We start from the raw sequence: 24,526 nt of genomic DNA, 5'->3' as shown, positions 1-24,526 counted from the left end.
CCTGTTTGTCACAAATATATTTCTGGTTCAGACATGCACCTACACCCACTGTTGAGCTGTGGACAGACCAACAATCAAACAACCTCGATTGTTTTTAGGTGCCTCTACATATTCTTGCTTTTTTGTTGCAGTCGATACAAAGGCACGGGATGACTACAGGACTACAGTACACTAGTGTTGCACAGAAAGTCAGAATTAGTCAAGGAGAGCAAAGCAATACCAAGGTAATGGCGTATGAGGTAGGAGCCTGCCGGGTCGGTGATGAGGTGGCGCATGAGCGCCAGCTGGATCCGAGTTGGCGCCAGCACAAAGGTGAGTAATGCGAAGGCGATGAGCTGAGCGCTAGTCAGCGACGACGCGAGGAAGCCGCGCCAATAGAAGTCTGGAAGCCGGAAGAAGGTGCTGAAGAAAGCGTTGGTAGCTGACAGGTCCATTTTTGCCAGCAGCTCCATGCCAAACACGTGGAACGCCGCCTGAGACACGCGTACACATAAAGAAGTTTATAATGTGGACTTCACACATGCCGCCTGCAACATGACCACTATCTTGCGACTAAAGCATCGTGATCTCGTGCCACCAAGCACCAAGGACGAAAGGAGAACAACTCATAGGTTCATCAGCCCCAACAACCATAGCTATATCATTTTCGCACATCCAAGTAGCACACCATCCCTGGGACTTTCCAATTATCACTTCAAAACATCAGGCCCATGTCAAGGTCTGGGCGTCTTTCCAGCAGCATTGCAAAGTATTGAAATATTTTGGCTAAGACACTCAAGTCTCTCGTTTTCCTGGTCAGCATCTTAGCATGGGGGCTCCTCCGCACGCTGTGCCAGCCTCTTGACACAATCGTGCTCCCGCCATTTCTGCGCGCAAAAAAATCGATGTCACATAACAATTATAGTGAAAGCCTCCTTACCTGGCGGCGCTTCTCGGCGGGCCAGAGCGAGTCCCACACGGCGGCGGCGGTGGCGCGCACGGGCAGCCGCCGGCGGAGCACGGCCGCCACATCGCGCGCCAGGCCGGGTGCCTCGCGCATGCTGCGCGCGATCGAGTATCCCGTGGCCGGGTGCACTAAATTAGCCGCCGCGCCGAACGCCGTGGCTGTCTGACTGCCCAGCGGCAGCGGGCCGCCCACCGGGATGTAGCTCCACTCCTCCTCTATGATCCGCGTCACCTGGCGCCGATCAAATACCAACACAAAGTCAAAGTACACAGTACACAGATGGGTATTCAAAGGCAGGACTTCGAATGCGTAAGCAGAGCACGCAGCAAACAGCTCGATCCAGATAGCGGACCTAGGGGGACCCAGCAAATGTTCAAATGAGCATCACAAGGGTCTTCAAATCCGCTGATAAAGATAAAATGATACTTAGAGGTCACCCGAAGCTCAACGGCCTTTGCTTGACACTTGCAATAGGTAAAGTCAGTAAAGTTCCCCAAATTTCTTTGCCCTTGCCGGACTTGCATTGCTTGTCACGCCAATGTCTACACGTCTGCAGCTGGCTTCCGGCCTACAGGATCTGCCATCGTGCAGGGTGGGCTTCTTCGGCGGCATCTCAGTGTTCAGGAGGTGGCACAGTGTTTGTGGGGTCATTTCAAGGCCAGAAGCATGCCTTGACGCCCATGGCATGTAGTCGGCGGAGCAGGCGGCGCTTGAGGGTGGCAAAGGGCAGCGCCGGCTTGGCCACGAGGCAGGTCTCCTCCAGGAACACGCGACCGGGAGCCACCGGCATCGCGTACAGGAACGAGGGTACCTCACGCTGCGTTCCCCACAGGCCCTCCCCCGCCACCGGGTGCTCCCCAGGGACCAGCCTAGCCTCGAGCAGAGACCCCTCATCAGCAAAACTGAATGGGGCGACAGGAATTGTCGACGAAGCAGCACAAGGTACGCATTTAAGGAATGCCACCAAGGTGCGCACGAAAAACTTTCCCTCATATGCAAAGGACGCATGAAAATATCTTTCAATCAAAATTCTACCTCAAGTTTAAGTTCCTAGTTAATACATTTAACAAGGCCGTGCCAATGCCTCTGCATGCCTCTGTAGCTGGCAGACGCTCCTATCATTTATGCAAGAATATATGCGTGGGACTACTTATGAGAGAAATACCAGAACAATCGGATTAGTCGTGTGCGCACCTGTGCGCAGCGCCCTGCCATGTGCCGGAGTGGTGCCGGCGGAAGTCCATGAACAGCATCGAGGATGGGTCATAAGCATCCTCATAGCCTTCCACCTCCACCTCTATGCCGTACGCCGTCTGAGCCGCCACCGTTGGCGCCGTCTCCTCATACTGCAGAAACTTCCCGGCAGCTGCACCCGCCGCCAGCGTCACCAGCCTACGGCAACAAGTCAGGGTCCCTCAGATACTGGGTAATTTGTTTTCAGGACAAATCTTTTGGCTACCGCAAAGGGAGATGCATGACAGGAGCTCTGGGCATGTGATTGGGACATGTCCCTGCCGGGCCAGGAGGCAATTCTCCGCAAAACTCTGCACAGCTTTTTACGCTGTTATAATGCATGCATGCATGCATGCGAGCCCATGCATGCAGAGATGTCACCAGCAGTCCAGATAGCTTCCAGTACTCTGCTCTTTGATACAATTGCACGAACCTTTCTGTCCCCAAAGGGATTTTCAACCAGGGCTTTTCAACCAGGGATTGTGGCAGAGCCCAACCTGGTACGGACGGTGGTCCTGTCTGCCAGTGTGAGCGTGACAAACTCTGCGCCGCTGTCGGCTTCGCCGATGCGCGTCAGCTCGCCCGCTCGGAAGCGCACGCCATTATGTTTGCACCGCTGCAACAACAAGTCCCGCAACCGTCGCCGGCACACCCTGCGTGGCAGACAGAAACAAATACCAATTTATTCTATTCACCATCTCATAGCCCCACACAATTTGCACACTCCTGCTCTGTCATAGGGCTGTCTTACTCTAAGATGCTTGGAAACCTCTGATGCCCACTGGACAGTTGTAAGGTTTTGAATTGCTTCCAGGCTCAAGATGCATTTGCATGCATAGCCCATGCCACCCAATTGCTCCTGCTCGTCACATTCGCAGGCTGAAGGACCGGTACCTTGCATGCAGGAGTTTGCATCCCTGCCTTTCATGACACATGGTAAATATGGGCTCTATCTGAAAGGGCCCAAGCACATCATATGGATTGTATGCTTCTGACAGTGGTATTCCGTGGCTTGTGCAGCCTTTCAAGCCATGAGCGCACCTGCCATAGCCTCGCCCCACGCGCACTTCCCGGCCCTCCCCAAAGTAGCACATGGCGTCCTCCCACTCGCGATCCAGCGTTCCCTCCAGCCCCAGGTCCTTGAACTCATCCTTCCAGACTCCATAATTGTTCACAAAGGGCACGTCATGACCTGCGCAGCGCATGCATCCTCGTTTGCTTACATATCAACCCTCCAAACACAAACGTTCATCGCTACTGCAGACTGCAGGGAAACTATACAGCCTGCCAGTCATACTGTGGAGAAGAGGCCAAGCAGATGAGGCAATGGGAGCACTCAAAAGCATGGCTTATGCAGGATGGAATTTGATTGACTTTGCACATGCATCGTCTGGAAACTTTCATTGGAATAGATTGAGCCCAGGGGATGATGGGGGCAAGCAGAGGATCTTGAGCGAAGACACTGGACAACAGGTGGATCTGGAGTCAGTGGGCTCACCTATGAGGGCGACAGAGACTCCATTGGCTCCCAACTCTGCTGCAAGCGCCAAGCCTGCAGGTCCGCAGCCCACCACACAGACATCCACCGTGGTCGTCGCCGGGTTGAATGCATCCAGCACTGACGCCAGGCTGGGCTGCTCTGGATCCCTTTTGCTGGCCTGCACACCAAGCACGGAGGGGCTCTTATGAAGAGGTCACTGACGTATAGGTTATCCAGCTTCTATGGTGACTAGGCAGTCCAGCCTTCCCTTAAAGATTTAAAATTGCACCTTCCTTGGCCCGAAATGCTCAGAGGCCAAGTAAAGACATCCCGGTCGCACAGGCTCTGTACCTGCTCCGCAACGAGGCTCGACTCGAAGTCGCCGTCTCTGATGATCTGGTTGGTGTGTATGGTGGCTTCCAGGGACGCCTCGGCTGTCAAGCGGTCTGCCACCGCTTGCAATCGAGTGGCTTTCCTTGGGCATGCTGTCTGCCGGGCGCTGTGCTCCGCTGCTGCATGGGAACGAAGCCTCCACGGAATCACCTGCTGCAACTTATTAGGATGCGCATGAGCCCGTGAGGGTGCACTCCCAATCGCAGAAGTGCTTGTGGCACTGAGGGGCTCCATGCCCACACCGATGTATGGCTCGCCAAATTATAATGAACCTTTTGGCAGTAAATTACAATCTAAAGAATAGGATGATTACGCAAGGAATTGTTTGAGGGAAGTCAATCGGCCCGATCGCGAGTTTCTTTGCAAAACTCTCGGAACGACGAGCAGCATCTCAATCAGATAACCCTAGGGTGACTAATTAGGGTTCACCTCTTGACGGCCTCGTTCCGCCTGAATTACTTGAAGCTTTGATCTCAACTCCTTTTCTGTTGATCTGCTTTACCTCACGTAGTGCAGACAGTCTTGTACACATCAACATCTCACTGGAGAGTTTACCAGTATACACACCTAGCTTTGTGGGCCGTCGTTTGTAAATTAGTACAGAGCACATCAGCTGGCCAGTACTATGGAAAGATTGAATATTCTGAATCCAAATGTGGCCTGTCGACAAGGCCAGACCAGCACGTCAGGGCGCATCGATCTTGGCCGCTGCAGTACTCGGAGGAAACCGTCCCTGCGTGGCTTTGCCGTGGTAAGGAACGATACGATAGGTGAAGTCACACTGTTGGACTACGGTGCGGGAAACGTGCGAAGCGTCCGCAACGCCATCAAGAAGCTTGGCTACAACCTGAAAGAGGTGACCCTCGTGACTGGGCCATGCTATCAGTGGAGCTGTTTATCTATACTTTCAATGGATGCATCATCTAGCTGTAAGACGCCGATGACTTTAACGAACAAGCAAGCCAATAGGAACTCAAGATGGGTGCCATGCAGGTCACCACAGCTGCTGACATACTTAGCGCAGAACGGCTCATCTTCCCTGGGGTGGGAGCCTTTGAGCAGGCAATGGGAGTCCTCACCAGGAAGGACTTCGTCGATCCCCTCAGAGAGTACATCCAGGTCTTCATCTGCCAATGCTCACATGCTGAATTCACCATGCATGCTTCCGCTGCATGCAGGTTGATTGCATCAACCAGGATTACTTGCTGACAGAGCCCCTAGTGACGAGGGTACCACTTGAATGTCAAGATTGTTGCAGCTTGTGGTGCCAAACGTTGCAATATTATTCTCTATCCGAGTGCAGGAATCTTAAGCTTGTTGCACCTTGTGGTGGCGATGAGCAATGTCATCCTCCATCCGAGTGCCTGGCATGTGGCTTGCAGGCTGGGAGGCCATTTCTGGGTATCTGTCTGGGCATGCAGCTACTGTTTGAGGGGAGCGATGAGAATGGGGGAGTGGAGGGTCTGGGTATAATTCCAGGCCGCGTGACCCAGTTTGACACCTCGCTGGGCCTGCCCGTGCCCCACATCGGCTGGAACACCCTCGAACAGAGGTAATGCCCCCCCATCTTCTACTTCCCATACTTGTTTTCTATCATGCCCCTTCCCCAGTAGTCAGTAACATCAACCCCAACAATGCTCCAGGCTTCCCGCCATTGCATCCCACCTGGTTCTATTTGTCAATGGTTGAAGTCAAGTCCAGGCTGTGTACAAGCACACTGTGCATTCATGCCATCTAAATCACCAAGACGACAGTGTTCATCATGAGTCTTGCCTGAGCAGTCAACCTGCTTGGGTTCACCGCTCACTCCAGCAAATGTGGTCATTCAGTCAGTTCAATCCTGTGAAGCTGTTGATTCTCACTTCCTTTCCGGTAGAAGTAACGCTCTGACACTCAGGGAGTGAATTTGCCGGCGCGCAGGCAGCAGGGGAGGCTGCTGAGCCAGGTGGGGGACAGGAGGGTGTACTTTGTGCACTCCTACCGAGCCACGCCCTCCCCCGAAAACGCAGACTGGGTGCTCGCGACCTCCCACTACGGCGAGGACTTCATCTCAGCCGTGCAGAAGGGCGAGGTCAGCGCGACGCAATTCCACCCAGAAAAGAGCGGCGCTGCCGGCCTGGCCGTCATCCAGTCCTTCATGGAGGAGTCACCCCAGTACATCCCCCCCAGCTCCAACGGTCAGTGCCCTTTACTGCTACCCTCTGCTCACCTGCTTAAGGGTTGTATCAGGGCGTATGTAAAGTAACATCACACAATATCTGATCACATGAAGTAGGATGTGGCTATCCTAGCGTCCCCAGAAGTTTTGTAAACACAGAGTTGAAATTGTTATGGATGCGGTGGTGAGGGGAGTGACATCTCCAGGGTGAGTGGTTGCATGCTGGCATGGGCAGGTCAGCTGCATGTTGGACTGCCATGTGGAGAGGGACTTGAACAAAACAGACTACTTTGTTGCTTACTATTATTACAGATCGGCAAACCCAAAGCCAAAGGCCATAGGGCATACACGCAGGGCGTATGCACCCACTATTGGTCACAAAAGCAATCAATGTGGCCTGATGTTGAGAAATGTTCTTGAGCAGGTGCTGCTCGCGGCTTGGCGAAGCGAGTGATAGCGTGCTTGGATGTGCGGGCCAACGACGCTGGTGACCTGGTGGTGACTAAGGGTGACCAGTACGATGTGCGCGAGACCGACGGCGAGGGCAGAGAGGTGCCGAATTTTTTCATCTGCCCATGCAGAACTCCCAGCATGATCTTAAATTTCTTTGCATTTGCCGCCAGCAACAACTAGCTTGTGCCCCTTATGAGAGGCCATAGCTGCGCATAGTAGTGTACTAAGTACAGGCTGGATTACATGGTGACAAGTAGAACTCTGCTGATGTGTGAAGACATTTCTTCCAAGGGATGCCAAAGGGGGCCATGAGAGCTCAAGAGTGGTGACAGGAATCTGGCTGGTGACAGCAATCTGGAAGACATTGGAGATGCAAAACGGGGACATGAGAGGCACAAAATCTTGCCTAAAAGTTGTTGCTGCTTGTGTGCGCCCAGGTGAGGAATCTGGGGGCGCCTGTGGAGCTGGCGGGGCGCTACTTCAGGGAGGGCGCTGACGAGGTCACCTTCCTCAACATCACCGGGTTCAGGGACTTCCCCCTGGGCGACCTCCCCATGCTGGAGGTGGGTCCAGCTCCCCACACGCTGAACGACTGCTGAACCCCTTCCCTCAATCATCACCATCATACAGTACGCCAACCATCATACTGTCAAGACTGATGCTCTTTGCCCGTGTGCGCACTGTTGAGCAGACCCCGCACGTTTCCGTTTGGCAGTGTCCAGGCTGGCGGCAAGCATGTGCCTTGCCCCTGGCCTGTGCTTCTCCTCAATCTGCCGCTCGCTGAAGCCATCCCTAATAGTGGTGCCTTATACAGCAGGCCATGGCTGGCGGGGGCGGTATAAATACTGAGCACCGTGCCCACGGATGATTGGGTCTTGCTTGGGTCTGGCGAGTCCAAAAAGGGTAGGATTGTGGCAGTTTTTAAATGCAGCTTGTCTGCAAGATGTACCTTGCCTCTTGGCAAGAAAAACGTGTAATAACAATAATACAGCAGGCAGAAGTTTGTGAGGAGCAGACTTGGGCAATGGTGCTTGTGGTGCGCTGTGCAGGTGCTGCGGCGGGCGTCGGAGGGGGTGTTTGTGCCGCTGACGGTGGGAGGCGGCATCCGGGGGTTCACGGATGCGCATGGCAAGCGCCACAGCGCGCTCGACGTGGCCGCCGAGTACTTCCGCTCCGGCGCCGATAAGGTGTGTTCTCGTCGTGACAACCAAGCAATCAGCCTCCCTGGGGTTAGGGGAAAGGGTCTGGTTAGTGTTGAAAATTCGCCCTGGATGCCATTCAGACTAATAGTTTACTGCCGTAAGCATGGCAGCAAAGTGGGATCTAGCATCATTTTTGGATGCCTGGTCGCTGGCGGTTTCAGGGTCTTCTTATTTATTATTCTTGCAGGGGTTGTAGCTTTCTAATCTTAATTTGGACGACGAGTAGGTGTCCATCGGAGGGGACGCCGTTGAAGCCGCACTCGAGTACCTCGCCAGTGGCGTTAAGACAGGCCAGACCGCCATCGAGCAGATCTCCTGGGTGCGCCACAGTGTTGCTGTTTCTGTTTAGGGACCTTCCGTGACCTTGTGCAATTGTGAGCTTCTCGGGCATCTGGCAGCATGTTCCTGGTGCCTTGCAATCCAAAGTTGTCAAAGCTGTAGCGCCCCGCAAACTTCTTTCAAAAGCTTCCCTGTGGCATGAAGGCTACTAGATACATATGATTATCAGAATGTACCCATGCGCATATGTCTTCAAATCGATCTTATGCCGGCTAGCAAGGTCCCTCATAGTTCCGCTTACATTGAAAACGTCTTTCACTGTTGCTGCAGGCGTACGGCGCGCAGGCGGTGGTGGTCTCGATCGATCCGCGGCGCGTGTATGTGGCCGACCCGGCCGACACGCAGCGGCCGACGGTGGAGACCGCGATCCCGGGGCCGGCTGGGGAGCGCCACTGCTGGTGGCAGTGCACTGTCAAAGGGGGCCGCGAGGGGCGCGACATCGACGCTGTCGAGCTGGCCAGGGCCGTGCAGGAGCTGGGCGCTGGAGAGATCCTGCTCAACTGCATCGACCGCGATGGCAGGTGATTAACTTGTCACTGATGTTTAATGTACTGAATGTCGTATTGACCTTGATTAGGGGCTACCATGTGTTCATTGACGGTGCTTGTAGCTCTATTTGGCCTCCTGAGCAGGAGGACATAGTGGGCAAACGCTGTCCATTGTATCAAGGCTATCTGCCTCTCGATCGAAATTGCTCGTATTGAAGTTTGCTGACCCCTAGACAGGTAAAAACAGCATGCTTGCATGCGAGCGGCTTCTGACGTGGCAGTCGCAGTGACGGATGTTTGATTATCTGGCCTTTTGGGGTGCTTCAGTTGCTCTTAATCTGACATGCAATGCCCAGCAGTTTTTTTCTGAGCGTCCAGACGCCGCCTGCTGCAGGGGAGATGGCTTTGACCTGGAGCTGGTGGAGGCAGTGTCCTCAGCAGTCACCATCCCTGTGATCGCCTCCAGCGGAGCGGGCTCGCCAGAACATTTCCAGGAAGTGTTCGAGGCGACCGGAGCGGCCGCCGCGCTGGCCGCCGGGATTTTCCACCGCAGGGAAGTGTCCATAGAGGACGTGAAGACCCACATGAGCGCCTCTGGCATACCCACGCGGACTGCCTGATCTCTAGGAGTCTGATTTCAGAGTTTTTGTTCAAAGACATGGTCAGCAGCTACTGGGTCGATGCTGTGCGTTTGCTAGAATGATGGGAACTTCCATTGAAAAATATGTTTCGGTTGCTGGCTTCAGAGTTGAAGCAAAGTTTGACGTCATGTAAACATGAAGCTCTCGGTGAGTGTGGTTCAGGATCTACCATAAATATGGACAAGTTGTGTCTCGTACGTTGTGTTGCTTGTAAGCCTGCTTACTTTACCAAAAATGAATCACCGATCATGATGAGGACAGATGGCTTCAAGCAACAAGTTGTCATTATTCAATAGCAAGTTGCATCATGCATGCTACTGCCACAGTCCCATATGCGCGCATTGATAAGACAAGTGCACTCGTGTCTGATCGGTCATAGAATCCCCCATCAAGTCTTGACCTCATGTAAACCAAGACTCGAAGCGTTCCTTTGCTTTGTGACGTCACAAATGAGACGTAATCTTCATGTCACTTCCTTCTCTCCAAGAATTGGGGTTCTGTGACCAGTGTATTGTTTAATTGCAGTTCATGATGGTTCTGTTGCAAAGTCGTGTTTCCTGATGACTCTTACAGCAAAGCGAAGTTCTCCCTGGTCGGCTTCCTTCGGACGTAATTCGCTGATCTAGGTGTCGGTTGGCCAGCATTTTACCATTTCTAGGGCATCGCCACGCAATTCATGTACTGGATAACCAATGAAAAGCTTCAGGACGTGCGCTATACAGCGCTAGCTTCGCACAAACGATGGCATTGCTTTGTAGCTCATAGTACAAGTAGGGCTCATCGTTCACTCCCTATTGTCTCGCTCATCGTTCACTCCCAGTCTCGCTATTGTCACATTCTGTTGAAGTGCTCATGAATTCTGCCAACCGACCTCACAAGTATGCTGGAAGATTAGCGAAAGTTGGCAGTGGATTGGCTTCGAGGTGATGGAGTTTGTGCATGAAAATGTGGAGCGGGATTTTCGATTTGATACCGCCAAGTCTATGGTTAAGAGCGACGTTTTTGGAAGTCTGTTCCACTGCGCGCTTTCCTGTGTGGGCGTTGCTGTGACGTTCCCTGCACTGGGTTCATGGCTGTTCTTTGCTGCACAAGCATGTGGAGCTTTCAAGGTCAGTGAATGCACCTGTTATGCAAACCTTCAACAATGTCTATCAAGCTATTTATTGCAATATATCTTTATTTCGACAACCCATTGGACCTGTGAGAAGAGCACCAAACCTTATGTGTGTGCTTTCAGCTGCTGGTGCTGGCAATGATATGGAGGTACCCACAGCTGTATGTGAGGAAAAGAGACGCAGCACTGGTGATCATGAGACTCTTTGACACTGTCTCGTCCTTGATACAAACGTCAGCCCTACACGAGTACAGATTTCCACCTGAATTGCTACCCACGCAATTCTACTTCCGGGCCTATTGCTTATGGTTTGGAGCTTTTTTTGGGTGCGTAGGCTCACATTCATCTGTGTGAAGCAAAAGCTGGCCTTACAATGTTCCTGTGTCTGGGCTTGATTGCCAACATAGTGCTTTGTGCCCTGTAGAAGCACTTCCAGTGTTCCTGTTGAGAATCGCCTGAGAATTGGTCTGCTGCTTTTTGAACAGGGTGGTCTCCAAGCAGCCGCCCGTAAACCTCAACATCATTCTCTCGCTGCTCCACCTGGTGGGCCGCATAGCAATGTACAACAAATACTTCCGGGTGATCCTCTCGCTTCTTTTGCCCTATCCACTCCAATGATCGCACACGACCTCAATAAGGTCGAGAGCAGCCATGCTTTGACCACCTAGGCTCCTGCATCACTCAGCTCTGCTCCTTAGTGCTCAGTACAGCACTGAACACTTTCAGAGAAGAATTTCTTTGACAGCATATCTGGCACCATCACAAGTCAGCTGTTGGTGGGGTGAACGCCTGGGTGTGAGTCAAAGATGCGACTTATGTGAAGCCGGGCGCTTTATGCAGCCCTGAGCACACTTATCACGCTGCCGCAGGTTCTGGTCCCGCACAACGGCAAAATGGCGCCGGCGGTGAGGCGGCTTGAAATCAGGGGTCTAGGGATATGGACCGAGGAGGGTCTGCTGCAGGGGTCAACCCTAGCATTGGACGCGCTATTAGGCATGGTCCTCCCCTGCTGGATCATGTACCGGCGGGAGCTGCGTCAGCGGCTGAGGTGGCGGCTCAAAGTGGGCCTTGAGGGGTCGCCGCTTGGAGTCATTGGCGCCACCTGGCCGCACTACATTGGCGCATGCATCGTGCTCCCAGCTGCCGCCCTTGTGCTGTCATTCGACCCTGCCCTTCTGCCGTACCTGTTCTAAATTTCCCTGCAGCAGCGCACAGATCGCTGTTTTCCAATCGATGGCGGTTGGATCAGGCGGGCGGATCAGTGCGCTCTAAGCAGGCTTCATTCTGCTTCTGAGCCGAACATAAGGTGCTAGGCGGATGACAGACTTCTGGCATTGCCCTTCTTTGTGAGAAGTTGCCGGTTTGGCCATGCCTGTGCTGAGTTTTCTGGCAACGCCGCCCGGATCATTTTGTCATCCTCAGGGCTCAGGTGACACGGTGACCTCTACGTGGGACCTTTGTTGCAAAGTGCACTTCCCTGCATGAATAAAGGCAGGTCTGGCTCGGATGAGAGGGCCATACAGTCATTTTGGTGTCGGGTCGCTCAAGGGTGCTAGGCAGTTGACAAACCTCAGTGAATGCCCTGACTGGCTACAGAACACCGTGTCACACTCTAAGTTTTGCGGCATCACTGCCAGATCATAATGCTGTCAAGTCAAAGAAAAGGTGCTTGGCAATTGCCAAAATCCTGGGATTGCCCTGGGACACCGAAGAATGCGGTGTGGGCCAAACTGAATCTTCTGCATGAGTCATCTGCCATGGGGATCCCAGTCTGGAGTGTTGGGGAGTGGCAATTTCCTGTTTAGGGGATTGATTTGAGAAAAAACTGAGCACTGTTGACTTGTCCGTCTCGTGGTGCACAACGACTGTTGACGGGGCTGTGCTGGTAAGTGTGTCCTGACGCTCGGATGATCCTTTGCGCACACCCCTGGACAACTAAATCTCTGCTTTGACCTGTGTGTCTGTCTTGGTGGTAATTGGCATCTATACTCCCTGAAGTATTGACTACTACTTTATGGTTGTGTGTGCTCTGGGAAGATTGATGCTACAATTTTGTGAGGGTTTTCTTTTTGCTTTTGTCCAGTGCGCTCTGTTCCTGCGAGCAGTCACATCCGCACTGTACTGCAGCTGCTTCTTCTTTCAGGGAGGCTCTTTGTCCTCCTTTTAGGGCGTGAATGATATGTCCTTGATCTGCAGTGCCCAATAGAGGGGGTTTTATGATTTAATGTGCTGCTGAGAATGGCTGCTTGCTCAATTGAGTAGTGCTGCACCATCAATACTGCTCAGGTGCTGCCATTGAGGTGGACCTGAGCCTGTTATGAGCATGTATTGGTATTCTGAGTTGTGTAAGGGGAAATTTGGGACTTCCTGTAGACATCGCCCCCCATGCCTATCTCTGGACTGTGGCCACATGGGTGCTGTTATTACATTAGGACTCGTGCACGGATCTGCTGACCCTCAAGCTTGGCCACAGGCCGGCAGCGAGGTAGTGAAATGCAGCTGCATGGCGGCTTTGTGGCTAGAAACCTCTCAAGGAGAGCAACATCTTGAGTTAGTTTGGAGCCCAGATCAGGCTGTGGCCTCCAATTTGCTTCTGCTGGGCGGCCCTGCAGCTGTTGTGCACACCAGATTTCCTCCCAAGCTCTGCCGTGCTGTAAGACCAATTCACTCACACAGATATCTTGTGTTGCATATTCGCATAGAGGAAAAACATATGGACAATGCATTGCACTTTCTGGCAGCCAAATGCATTGCAGTACAGGGAGTTGAGCCACTATCGACCCCCCCGGCGACCAGACCCCCGGCCTTGGACACTTTGGGATCCTGAGATTTCTGGTTAGTGAGCGCACAGACTTGTCATGAGCAGCTGATGGGTGAGATCGCAGTGTGTCAGTGCGGGTGAGGCTTTATCAAAGGGGTGCTGCAAGGGAGATCGCTCCCATCGTGGGTACCGTACTTGCATCTTGCCAGATCTGCTGCAGTATGGAGCTGTCAGCAAGCTGCGGCCACAATCGGCAGATCTGAGAGATACTTTGAGATATCTACGGACGTGTGTAGCGCAGCAAGCGTGTCAGAGCGAAAGTCAACGTTGCTGACTGGCAGTCAAGCGGCACGTCTTGGGGGCTGCCATCTGCAGAAGAATCGTGATATTGGCGCCGAGTCCCAGAAGCACCTCACTGTTTGGAGCTATCTCCAGCTAGCGCTATGGGGTGTGGATGCAGCAAGTCAGCAGAGCACCCGGATTTGGGGAAGGCAAAAGCCGCCGAGCTCACAAAGCCCAATCAGCAAGAAGCGGTGCGGAGCGTGCGCAGGGATGGTACTCAGAAGCGCCCGGGGCTGGCTGCTGTCGCCCCTGGCAGCGATGGTACCGCCAGCGAGACGAGGTGACTTAGACATTATACCTCGTTGCTTTTGGCAGGTCTATGCGGGCATCCTTGGACTCAAGCAAGCCACCTCTTGACCTATTTGCTGCTAGCTTCGTGTGGACGATCATCCTGTACTTTCGACAGGCAATTTTATTTTTCAGCACGGCCAATCAGAGCATTGTAAGGAGCACTTTGGGATATACTGAGTTGGGAAGGGTTCTGGAAATCTTGCTTGCCATCTGCTTCTCCTTACAGCCTCGATGAGACTCCTGCGATGCTCAGAAGGAACACATCCTCATATGGTGTCCATGTGACAACTGCATACCACAGAAGCTACGGTTGATCAGTGCTGAAATCGGGTCTCGCCCCGTAGTGGGCAGGAGCCCTACTGGTACTGGAGATGGTCAGAATGCTGGACTCATCAGGGCTGAATTCTGAAGTACTCATGAGAGCTTTTGAACAAGGCTCATGCATGCTGAGTGCAGGACTGTCAGTGGGAGGTCGTCCACAACCAGCTCGCGGCAGAGCCAGGAGAACGAGGTGCTGTCAGCCAACACTCGCTCCAACTCCACCAAGAGCACTTCTGAGAAGGGCAGCCGCACCACCAGCTCCTCCCACAGCCGGCACAAGAGCCACAGATCCCGTGGTGAGGTCCCCCACTCCATGAAGTGGACATACCGCTGCAGACCCCCCAGCAACAATGACAGGGCTTGGCAGAGGAGCTGCATCTGTCGTGTGCAATGCATGCTGCCAAACATGCAGATAGTTGAGCTCGGCATCTCGCTGTGCAGTTCATAGGCTGATGCGGCTTGATTTGAGTATATTACCAGTGCAGCGGCTGCATGCTGATTTCCTCATTGTGTGCGCGAGCAGCTAGCGAAACCCAGGAGGGCGGATCGACCTTCTCGCCGTCGCATGGGACGGCCGAGGATGACAATTCGGACTGGGACCGCTTCTCGGACGATGCAGAGACGGTGTCAGACACAACGGTGTCGGACAGCAGCGGCCACACCGCAATGCACCCCGTCACTGACGGCCTGCGCCGGCCCCGGGAGCACTCCCTGTTCGGCGTGGCCGAGAAACGCGCACCTGCTCCCTTCAGGTGGGTAAACATAGCCATGTACTTCTGACTGCGGACCATTTGTACACAAGGCAACCACTGGTTTTTTGTTCCAAGGACATGGCTTGTTTTTGCACTTATCAAAGGTATGTTCCTTTTAGAGACGGGGTGCAGGATCCAGCTTGTGACTGTTGACTTGTGAATAGTACCTACTTGGCGCTCGCACTGCATGTATGTGTCTTCAGGTTCTGTTTTTGTTTGAATGCTGGATCGACGGCGGCCCATGCGCAGCAAGATGAGCGAGTGCGTGGCTTGTGTTTCGAAGCAATGCGGCAGCAGCACATGAGGGAGCGATGATGCGCTCCATAGCATAACGTAGCCTGTTCACATGTTACCAATGCTTTGTCACATGTCTGTACATGCGCTGAGTTCAGAGTGCTGCCATGCATGCAGGGAGACCACCAGCCTGAAACTCGCAAAACTGCGGGGGGTGACATTTGTGAACCAATATGTTGTCATCAAGTACCTGGGGAAGGGAGCCAATGGGCGGGTGTTTCTGTGCCTGGACATGTGTGACAACCGCCTCTATGCCGTGAAGGTGCGGCTTTTAGCCCTTCGTCATGTCAATCATCCTACAAGCAAATGCAATCCCGCTTGGTAATAAGTGACACATACAGGGTAGACCTTGATCCGGCGTGCAGCGCTGCTGCATGCCACAATGTCAGCTCATCCTGCAGGCAAGGCCCTATCAGCAGGGCGGCCGTAGCCAGCAGCTGCAATCCTTTGACTACAACATGGGTTTTGCATGGAGAGTTGGGCAGCGCTGATTCAATTTTTTACGGCTGCAGATTGTGAAGAAGACGGATGTGGAGACGGCAAGGGGCAGGAAGAGGCGCAATCCTCTCAACGACCTCAAGAGGGAGGTCGCCATCATGCGGACTCTGCGCCACAAGAACATCGTGGCCCTGCAGGCATGCCCCTCACTGGTCCCATTATCTAGAAAATGCCTACTTCGCAATAGCAGTGCCCAATGCTTAACCCCGCTGATCTGGGGCTTCCATTTGGGTCTCACCTTGCGCAGCATTGCATGGCATGTCCAGCAAAACGTCCTTTGAATTCAAAGGCTTCCCCAGCCAATAGGAAGGCATGCATGCCTGCATGGAAGGCTGAAGCGGCCATGTTAACCATATCAGCATGTGCAAGTGGGTGCAAGTGGGTGATGCTGGCAGAGAATGAACAAGAGGATGGCGTGTGCAGGAAGTGGTGGATGACCCGGCGGGCAACAAGATGCTGCTGGTGATGGACTACATGGAGGGCGGCCCAGTGCTGACCAGGGAGGGCCTGGAGCGCGGCCGCAGGATCCCAGAGCCCCTCTCCCTGCAGTACTTCAGGGATATGTGCAAGGTGCTGCCCCCATCCTCCTGTATACCACTGGAGCCCTTCCTTCTCCTTTGTAATAGTCGGGGCCTGTGTTCATGAAGGGGATTTGTTGCCTAGCTCTGCACCTCTCAATGCATTACTCTTAGTCTTTTTTCTTTTGGCCCCACACGCACATTGTGACACACCGGCCAGTCCATATGCTAGGCCGTCCTGCTAGGCCCCCTCTGCACACCATGAAGGGGTCCTATGCAGGAGGCTACGGAATGACCACTGAAAAATTAAAATTACAGGACGTGCAAATCACCTAAGAAGCCATAAGAGAAATGCATTTGCTGAATGGCTATATGCTTGCTGATGTGCAGGCGCTCGACTACCTGCACTTCAACAAGGTGGTGCACGGCGACCTGAAGCCGGAGAATGTGCTGATGAGCGCGCGGGGGCAGGTCACGCTGTCCGACTTTGGCTGCTCCAAGGTGCTGGGCTCCGGCAACGAGTACCTGGAGAAGTGCCAGGGCACCCCCGCCTTCCTCGCCCCCGAAATGATGCGCCCGCACTCCCGCTACAGGTGCCATTCTATGCCCCATCGCAGGTCTCTTCTCATTGGAGGATTCATACAGCGTGTGAACCCACGTAATGCTGCGCGTTGACTGCACTGATGTCATGTGCTTGTGGTATGATAATATTTTTCTGCACTGTCTTGATGGAAAGCTTTAGGTTACTGTTGCTTATCATTGCAGATCCCCTAATGTCATGCTATTTGATTCCACAACTGCATCTCTCTATTCACATGCAATGAGCATCAAAAGCTCAGCATGAAGGTTGTAATTGTCGGCATTTCAAGATTCCATGTGTCTCTGCAGGGGTCGTCCGACGGACATCTATGCCCTGGGGGTGTGCCTGTTCACGTTTGTGTATGGTCGCATCCCCTTCTCGGCGCCCACCGTCTACCAGCTGTTCCAGGTGGTGCAGACCGAGCCGCTGCGCTTCCCAGACGAGCCCCAGGTCTCTGAAGACCTCAAGGACCTGCTGAGCAGGATGCTGCACAAGGTGCGCTTTCTGGATCCCTGCATCAGCCTTCCTCAATGGGTATTCCTGCTTGATGCAGCAGGGCTCCAATGCATGCTGCATGACTGGTCGGCGCATCCTTTGAAGTTACTTAGGGGAGATGCCGAGGTGCCAGCAAGAGAAGCTTCCTGAACAGCAAGGACATTCCCGTAGTTGGGGCTTTGCATGGCCCATAGACCATTGTTGTGACCGCAGATCTGGCAGGACGTTGCGGCACATGCTCTCCCATCTTTCTGGGAAGGTGATGATCAGTAGATGAGCCTCTTTGGCGGCAATTACAGTCATGTGCCGCCCTCATGCAATACCCTCACAGAGGTAGAGAGTGTGGATTATAACACTGAGAAAACATATGGCCAGAGCTATAAAAAATGCGGGGATCAATCGCGCTTGCGACGGTTCGAACGCAATCGATTCCTAGAAACAATAAAGAGTGGCGTCTTCTGCGCAGAATCCACGGGAGCGCATAACGCTGCCGGTGGTGATGCGTCACCCGTGGGTGACCAAGCGCGGCGCATGGCCGCTGCAGACGGTGCGCGAGATGGGCGGCTGCCCCGAGGAGGAGGATGAGATCAACCCCCAGCTCGTCTCCCTCCCCGATATGATGTCCACCCTCAACGTTCTCGACATCCCCCGCCAGGTCAGCGCATGTTGAATTTTTGCACATATACAGGGAATTGTGCTCATCATCACCCCGCCAGGTCAGCAGCGTTGTACCAGGCTAATCAGCACACCCTTCTTGCTCTGCACACCTATATGTGAGGATATTGCTCTCCGGGCATGCGGAGAGACTGCAGGAAAGGAATATTTATGCTTCAAAATGCGCCGGAAGTAAGATTGCCTGATATCAGTGACAGCCATGACTATTATTGTCATGTAAAGGCACAGTGACAATTTTGCAGCTTTAGGTACTGACTAGAGAGCTTCACGCCGTAAAATAGTGCAAGAACGAAGGTCACTGCCGCCAAGAAAAGAAAAGTTTTCTTGATGTGAATGTGTTGTGCTTTGCATGCAGGATCACTTGCTGGAGGTTCTGCGGCCGGGTCTGGCGGAACGCGTGTTCAGTGACGGGGAATACCTGATCCGGCAGGGCGACCAGGGCACGCACCTGCTCTACATCCTGGAGGGCACCGTGGAAGTCCTGCTCAAATTGTCCAACCCCAGGAACGACCGCAGGTCAGCCCACATCACTGCCTGCCCACCTAATGAACAAATCAATTTAAGAATTCGTGATACTATCGCTTAAAATGTCTTCTTCATGCGAGGGGGCAGTTCCCCTAAGATGAGCTCTGTCCCAAAATTCAATGCAGGCGACCCCATGAATGGCATGCCTTTGAGCACTGATGACATGTCTGCGAGACGGATTGTGCTGACGTGAGGACTTGCGTGCAGGAGCAACCAGGGGAGCTATGGGGTGCGCGGCTCGCACGACTCGGACGGCATGCACTCCGCGCAACAGGTGCCCGAGGTCATCGGAGAGGAGCTGCCGCCCACCCTCCTGGAGGTGAGAGCCAATTTTCCTCATGCTCAGCATGATTAGGTGTAGTGGCAGCAGACGTCTGAGACATTTCCAGGAAACAACATCTTCAATGTTTCACTCCTGCCCATCCACTACATGTAGTCATGCTGAGGATGTCAGCCCAGTTTCAATGCTACGTAGATGCTAAAACAGCGCAGCCATGTGCGCTGCTAAGAACCAGGGGTGAACACCACTATGTCAAGCGCCATTACACTAGCAATACCCTGGAGCGAGTGAACACTGTACGTGCAACCTGAAAAAATCCTGAACTCTGATGCGATGTCGAGAGGGGTTGCTATGCACAGGGAGCTTCACGGTCGCGCGAGGTGATGTCTTCACTCTCTCGGGGCCACCGCGAGTATCTGGTGGCAATCCGGCGCGAGGGCCAGTTTGTGGGCGAGATGGCTGCCTTCGCCAGCGCCGCGCTGCGCTGCGCGAGCGTTCGCGCGCGGGGCTCCGTGCGCGCCAAGATCATCCCCGGCGAGCTCCTGCGCAGCTGCGTTGAGCGCGTCCCCGAGGCAAGCCCCTTGAATCTGATCCCTGAACTTATTTCTGGCCCTGCATTTGTCAGTGCTGAGCGTACCCCTTGACTTTTACCCTTGAAAAACTGCTGGACCTGGCGGGCGGGGGCCGGTGTGACAGCTGATGACCATCTCCTCAGCTCATCGCATGCGTGGTCGGTTCTGACAAGCCGAGCAGGGTGCCGAAGTTTTACGCACCAGCTCACCCCTAAATTTTGTCTTGCGCAGAGTCATGTGAATGCAGCTCCGCTGCATGCAGGGTGACGCAATCATTCAAGTAAAGTATTATGTATGTCCCCAGATTTATAGAGTGCCGTGCACTGTGACTCCCAGAAGATCGACGAGGTGCTGAGGGGCGGTGTTTGTGGTTCCTCGCAGGCGCGGCAGCAGCTGAAGGAGATGGTGTGGATCAAGTCCAGCGAGAACATGGTGCTGGAGGCAATGTACCGCCTCTCCGGCCTGCACGAGGCTCTGGAGGACCTCCTGCGAGTGCAAGCACCCCCTCCCAGCAGCGCGCATGCCAAGGACAAGGCCCCAGTGATGTACCCAACCTCACCCACCCGCCTGCATGGATCGGCTTCCGGTAGCGGCCAGGGCGGCAGCAGCGGCAGCAGCAGGAGCCTGTCGCAGGCGGCCGGGCCTAGCTACAGCGAAGCAGGGCCCAGCAACCCAGACGCTGCAGGTGTGTACACATGACTCAATGCCCCAGATGCTCCGGGTACCATTTGTGCACCTGCGCCTTGGCAGCCTGTCCCTTTGCAATTTACCGTGTGGCTATGGTGCAAGCTTCATGCAGCAGATTGCATCACCCAGCAGCCCCAGAAGCTCTGAACAGTGTTAATGCATGTCCACACCTCCACAATGGGTGTTTATGAGTATTTGCTACGCTCTTGAGTATTTGCTACGCTCTTGATGATTCTGTGGCAGCATCGCCAATGACAATGTACTGAATGATTCGTATTTAGGAGTTCTTATGCAATGTGTTCGACTGGCCAGGTCCGAGCGGATCCAGCGCAGCATACCATGTGCCCACACCCGTGCTGCACGAGGCTCGTGCCCTGCCCAGCCAGCCGTCTCTGAGGGAGCGCGAAGGCCCTGAACAATCCACCAGTGTACCCCACATTGAGCACAGGGTAAGCTGACCTGTCCACATTGTGTGCCTCTTTTGCACCAGTGTCATGTGACCCCTAAGCAAGGCCCAGGTGACGTGCATTTGCAAGTCCCTGCATACATTGAACGTTTCTCTCTTGTGAACTTTCTTTCCTGCATGGAATTTAATACGTTAGAATGCACAAGAAATGTTCGTTGATACAAGACCAAAATTGCCTCATGTTTGATGCAGGTGACTCCTCAGGCACTGGAACAGCCTAGCAGCAGTGCAGTCCCCTCAGCAGAGCAGCAGGTATCTACAGCTCACGAAGCCAGCACATCTGCAGCAGCGTCAGAGGTCACACCTCAGCAGTCCCCGAAGCATGGCCTGACGGCAACAGACCCCTCGCACGTGACAACTCCCCCGCAGACCATCGACCGGCATGCCAGCGTGGACGCCAGCTCACCTGTCAGCGTCGCTTCCGCTGACCTGGAATCCTCCGACAATATTGTCACAGGTCAGCATATTCACCTTTTTGCATATGTCCCGAGTCTTGCATATGTCCAATGTCTCCAGCTTGCTGCTTGTTCTTGTAACTCAATGTGTGTCGGGCATAAGTCCAGCTTAATTATGTTGTGCATTTTGATGGTTTTGCCGATATGTATTCCATTGGCCCTTACGGTGCCAGCTTGACCTGCTGCATATGAAGGCACCTGATAGGAAGGTCAGGCACGTAAGCGCATGCCTCGCTTGGGCAAAGATGTTGCTGCCCCTTACACCACTTGCTCTTTGCAGGGCCGCACCTATTTGACCCTCGGACTGATACTGTATGTACTTGTTCTGCCCCTGACCTATGACATGTGTGCCGTGCAGAGCTGCCGGAGCGGCAGTCAACGCCTACCCAACGCACAAACAGCGGCTTTGAGGACGAGGTGGGCATCATGGCAACGCCGCGCATGGACACGGAGGCAGCCAAGGCAGCCCAGAGCCCCTCGCTCATGGGCCCGCTGTCCACGCGCACCACAGGAGATTTCACCAGGCATGTTTCTATCACATCCCAACAGAAATCCTCGTCCCAGCCGCCGTCCCAGCACTTGCATCCCCCCTCAAGCGCCCAGTCATCGCTGCCTCTGGTTGCACGTGCAGAATAAAGTATGTGCTTTAAAAAGCACATGGACACACCTAGTCCTCCTGGATTGGACCGCGCACGTGACATTTCTGGCCCCGGTGTGTGCATGGCATCAAGGGAATGAACGCACTATGCTGTGTAATATACTGGAGACCACACCTCGCTTGAACAACATTCCATGGTGTGCGCAGGGGCAACGTGCGGCGCGCCAGCCAGGAGTGGCAGCGGAGGCGGCAGCCGTCCAACATCAGCATGTTCAACACCGCGCACTCCGCCGCCCTAAACTCGAGTTTGCGCTGGCAGCCGGCCACGCCGCAGCCGTCCCTGCGCCCCGGGGCCTCGGCTTTCAACCCGGCAAAGACCTCTGCGCAGCTCTCGCCCCCTTCTCTGTCCCCTACTGCTTCCATCCTGGCAGAGAAGCCCCTGCCGCAGCAACCGCAGCAGCAGCTGGCGCCGGCGGCTGCCGCCGCGGTCGACACGGCGGATGGGGCCGGCCATAATATCGAGATCGTGTCGGCTGTGCCGCTGCCGCATGTGGTGCGCGCGAAGAGTGGCTCCGCTTCGTTCGGCATCCCGACGCGCAGCTTTTCGAGCGGATGATGTCAGAATTACTGTGGTCAGCTGTCTGAGGAAAAGGCAGTCGAGGAGGTGTGATATGGCAAGGCTGGGAGGCTTTGCTTATTTTTTGGCTGGAAAGAGATGCCAGTAGAGTCTATATTTGTGCGAGTAGCCTGCTGCGTATATCATGGTATTCTTCCCTGGTGCAAGCGCATGTGTACAAATGGTTGTATTGATATGACAACCCTGCAATCAGATTTCTGTGAACCACCACACGGATGGGACATTACAAGCGGACCACAGGTGTACAATCGTCCAGGAGTTTGTGCAAAATATTTCTGGTTCCTTGGCTCCAAATTAGCTCATTTCCTCCACTTTGCCTTCTGGGCATTTGCTGGCTGTCTTTATAATTTGCTGAAGATCTGGGCTGGTGCCTGTAGCTTCACCCATGAGCTTCAGGCTTGGTTGGATTCTCAGTGGATGTCTCTTGGCAGGCCTTAATCCAGCATCTCCTCGTGACCATTTTCATGCATGGACACCCGAGTACAGATATCCGGCTGATCATGGTAGCTGCTACATGCTGCATCCTTGGCTTCAGGAAGAGTTCTGCTTGCCTTAGGATGTGCAGATGACTGCCTTGGGCAATGTTGGGTTAGATGTTGCCTGGTTGGCCAGATCTCTTCACAAAAACAGCAGTTGCAGTGCATGGGTGCATGCTGTGCAGCACACGCGACTCCAAGGAAACCATTGTACAGTCAGGAACGTTCAGTCAGAGCCATGGAGAGCATGTCCTGGCGGGCGATTGTTCTTGAGCAGGGTAGGGCAGAAACATTAATGGATTTTGTGTGAAACAGGATGTCTCTGCCATGGGACAACCATGTTGTCAGGAAGATTAAGAAGATGGTCAGCTTTTGCGTGTAAGTGCTTGTTGTTCTTACAAAGTCTCATACAATTATTTGTAGGAAAGTATTGGTTCGCAAGTGTTATATTACCTATGCATATATGTATATGCGTCTGTAATACTGGGTACCAATATGTATATGCGCATTATGACTCAGAGTTTCTGTTACAGTACATGTAGTACCTCTACACTCAAGCTTGTACTATGTCAAGAGATGAGCTGCGGCGAATGAAAGCCCCAAGCAGTACCGGCTGTGACGCAGATTCAAGTATTCTCAAGACAGTCTATGCAGACTCCACAGAAGCACATGTAGTTGTCAATCATTCTACAGCCTGGAGGGCTTTGAATCACAGTCTCTCGAGACTGTACTTGTGTGCTCCAGGGACGGGCGCTCGTTGTCCAAGCCAAAATTAGATGCAACATAGATGGCCCTTCCAAATGGGCATACCTGAAGCTTGCTATTGGAACATTTTTCGCAAACCATCCAACATCATCAAATGAGAGACCCAACTCCCCAGTACTGCCAAAATTCACTTCCTCCCATGCTACTGTGGCTGGCACCCTCAGGAACAACTTTGTGCCGCCAAGATAGAGCCTTGGCACATGGCAGAGAGGCTCAAGATCAAGGTAAGCTTGGGGAGTACCCAATTGATGAAACGCAGCTACCACAGTCTCAATATTCAGGAGCGCGCCCAAGAAATAGGGGAGGCAGTCAACAATCTTGAGCTCAAGGTCTTCAAAATCGAAGGTGCACACTTGGTCAACTACTGTGTCCCATTGTGCATGGGAGAAATCAGCCTCCTCAAGGCCCTGGAGGTGCAACCAGCACCTGCTCGGAAGGTGTATGGCAGCTGGACGGATAGCATTCAGCCCAACAGCATACAAGCAGGGCATGTTTTCTAGGTCCAACTTTGGCGTTTCCACCATTGAGTCACACACAGAATGCACGCACAAGGTCTCTAATTTTGCCGCATGTTGGATGCCTGCAAACAGCTTGCCAGTGTCTCCTGTCACCTCTAACACAAGATGCTTCAGGTGCAACAGCGGCGGGAACCAGGGGACTTTCTCAAGGCAGGCATGCAGCAATTTGAGGTTCGGCGCATTAGCCAGCAGCCATTGGACTGACATCATGTGCGCCATTGCCGCCTCGTCTGTGCCCCGATAGAAGCCTCGAATCTTGACTTTCTGGAGGTTGGTCAGCTCGTTCAAGCCTTGCCCCAATGTGTCCACAAGGCTTTGCCAGTCCTGGACTTGCAATTCCAAGGCTCGTGCACCACTCAGCCTCTTGCCGACCCAGGTGACCCCTAGAGGCCACCCAAACATCAATTAAATGGCAATGAGAATTGTGCTGTTGCTTTTACTCCCAAATCAGGATGGCCATGATCAGGAAAAGGGGATGAGAAATATGCTGCTGCACGTACTCCCAAACTAGGATATCCATCAATACAGGAGGTCGTTGGTCCAGAGAAAAACCATGCGGGGAGCGCTCACCCG

General features: G+C 53.6%; 4 protein-coding genes across 4 annotated transcripts; 3 read left to right on the top strand and 1 right to left on the bottom strand.

The window, feature by feature from the left end:
- Nucleotides 1-161: 161 nt before the first annotated feature.
- COCSUDRAFT_41900 (lycopene cyclase family) lies at nt 162-4,662 on the bottom strand (the record flags this gene model as incomplete). Its single annotated transcript, XM_005648230.1, has 9 exons — nt 162-473; nt 920-1,177; nt 1,623-1,815; nt 2,141-2,338; nt 2,677-2,832; nt 3,221-3,371; nt 3,678-3,837; nt 4,011-4,171; nt 4,620-4,662. 9 exons carry the CDS (start codon nt 4,660-4,662, stop codon nt 162-164), a joined length of 1,632 nt encoding a protein of 543 aa, XP_005648287.1.
- On the top strand, nt 4,548-9,312 carry COCSUDRAFT_28990 (glutamine amidotransferase/cyclase; the record flags this gene model as incomplete). The annotated part of the gene is made up of 10 exons (XM_005648229.1): nt 4,548-4,908; nt 5,046-5,171; nt 5,435-5,604; nt 5,973-6,229; nt 6,632-6,762; nt 7,101-7,226; nt 7,713-7,850; nt 8,092-8,184; nt 8,475-8,725; nt 9,087-9,312. Exons 1-10 carry the CDS (start codon nt 4,678-4,680, stop codon nt 9,310-9,312), a joined length of 1,749 nt encoding a protein of 582 aa, XP_005648286.1. The 5' UTR covers nt 4,548-4,677.
- Nucleotides 9,313-10,337: 1,025 nt separating this feature from the next.
- COCSUDRAFT_66078 (hypothetical protein) lies at nt 10,338-11,676 on the top strand. The gene is made up of 4 exons (XM_005648228.1): nt 10,338-10,442; nt 10,571-10,773; nt 10,933-11,026; nt 11,317-11,676. Exons 2-4 carry the CDS (start codon nt 10,586-10,588, stop codon nt 11,638-11,640), a joined length of 606 nt encoding a protein of 201 aa, XP_005648285.1. The 5' UTR covers nt 10,338-10,442; nt 10,571-10,585; the 3' UTR covers nt 11,641-11,676.
- A 1,673-nt stretch (nt 11,677-13,349) lies between these two features.
- Nucleotides 13,350-17,969, top strand: COCSUDRAFT_28987 (kinase-like protein; the record flags this gene model as incomplete). Its single annotated transcript, XM_005648227.1, has 9 exons — nt 13,350-13,830; nt 14,298-14,458; nt 14,686-14,914; nt 15,326-15,470; nt 15,721-15,858; nt 16,130-16,276; nt 16,615-16,817; nt 17,113-17,299; nt 17,766-17,969. Exons 1-9 carry the CDS (start codon nt 13,652-13,654, stop codon nt 17,967-17,969), a joined length of 1,593 nt encoding a protein of 530 aa, XP_005648284.1. The 5' UTR covers nt 13,350-13,651.
- Nucleotides 17,970-24,526: the final 6,557 nt, after the last annotated feature.

The sequence above is a fragment of the Coccomyxa subellipsoidea genome, assembly GCF_000258705.1.
Source record: "Coccomyxa subellipsoidea C-169, whole genome shotgun sequence".
NCBI classification, from domain to species: Eukaryota; Viridiplantae; Chlorophyta; class Trebouxiophyceae; family Coccomyxaceae; genus Coccomyxa; species Coccomyxa subellipsoidea.
The sequence above is the reverse complement of the archived record's forward strand: the minus strand, read 5'-3'. Positions and strand labels throughout refer to the sequence as shown.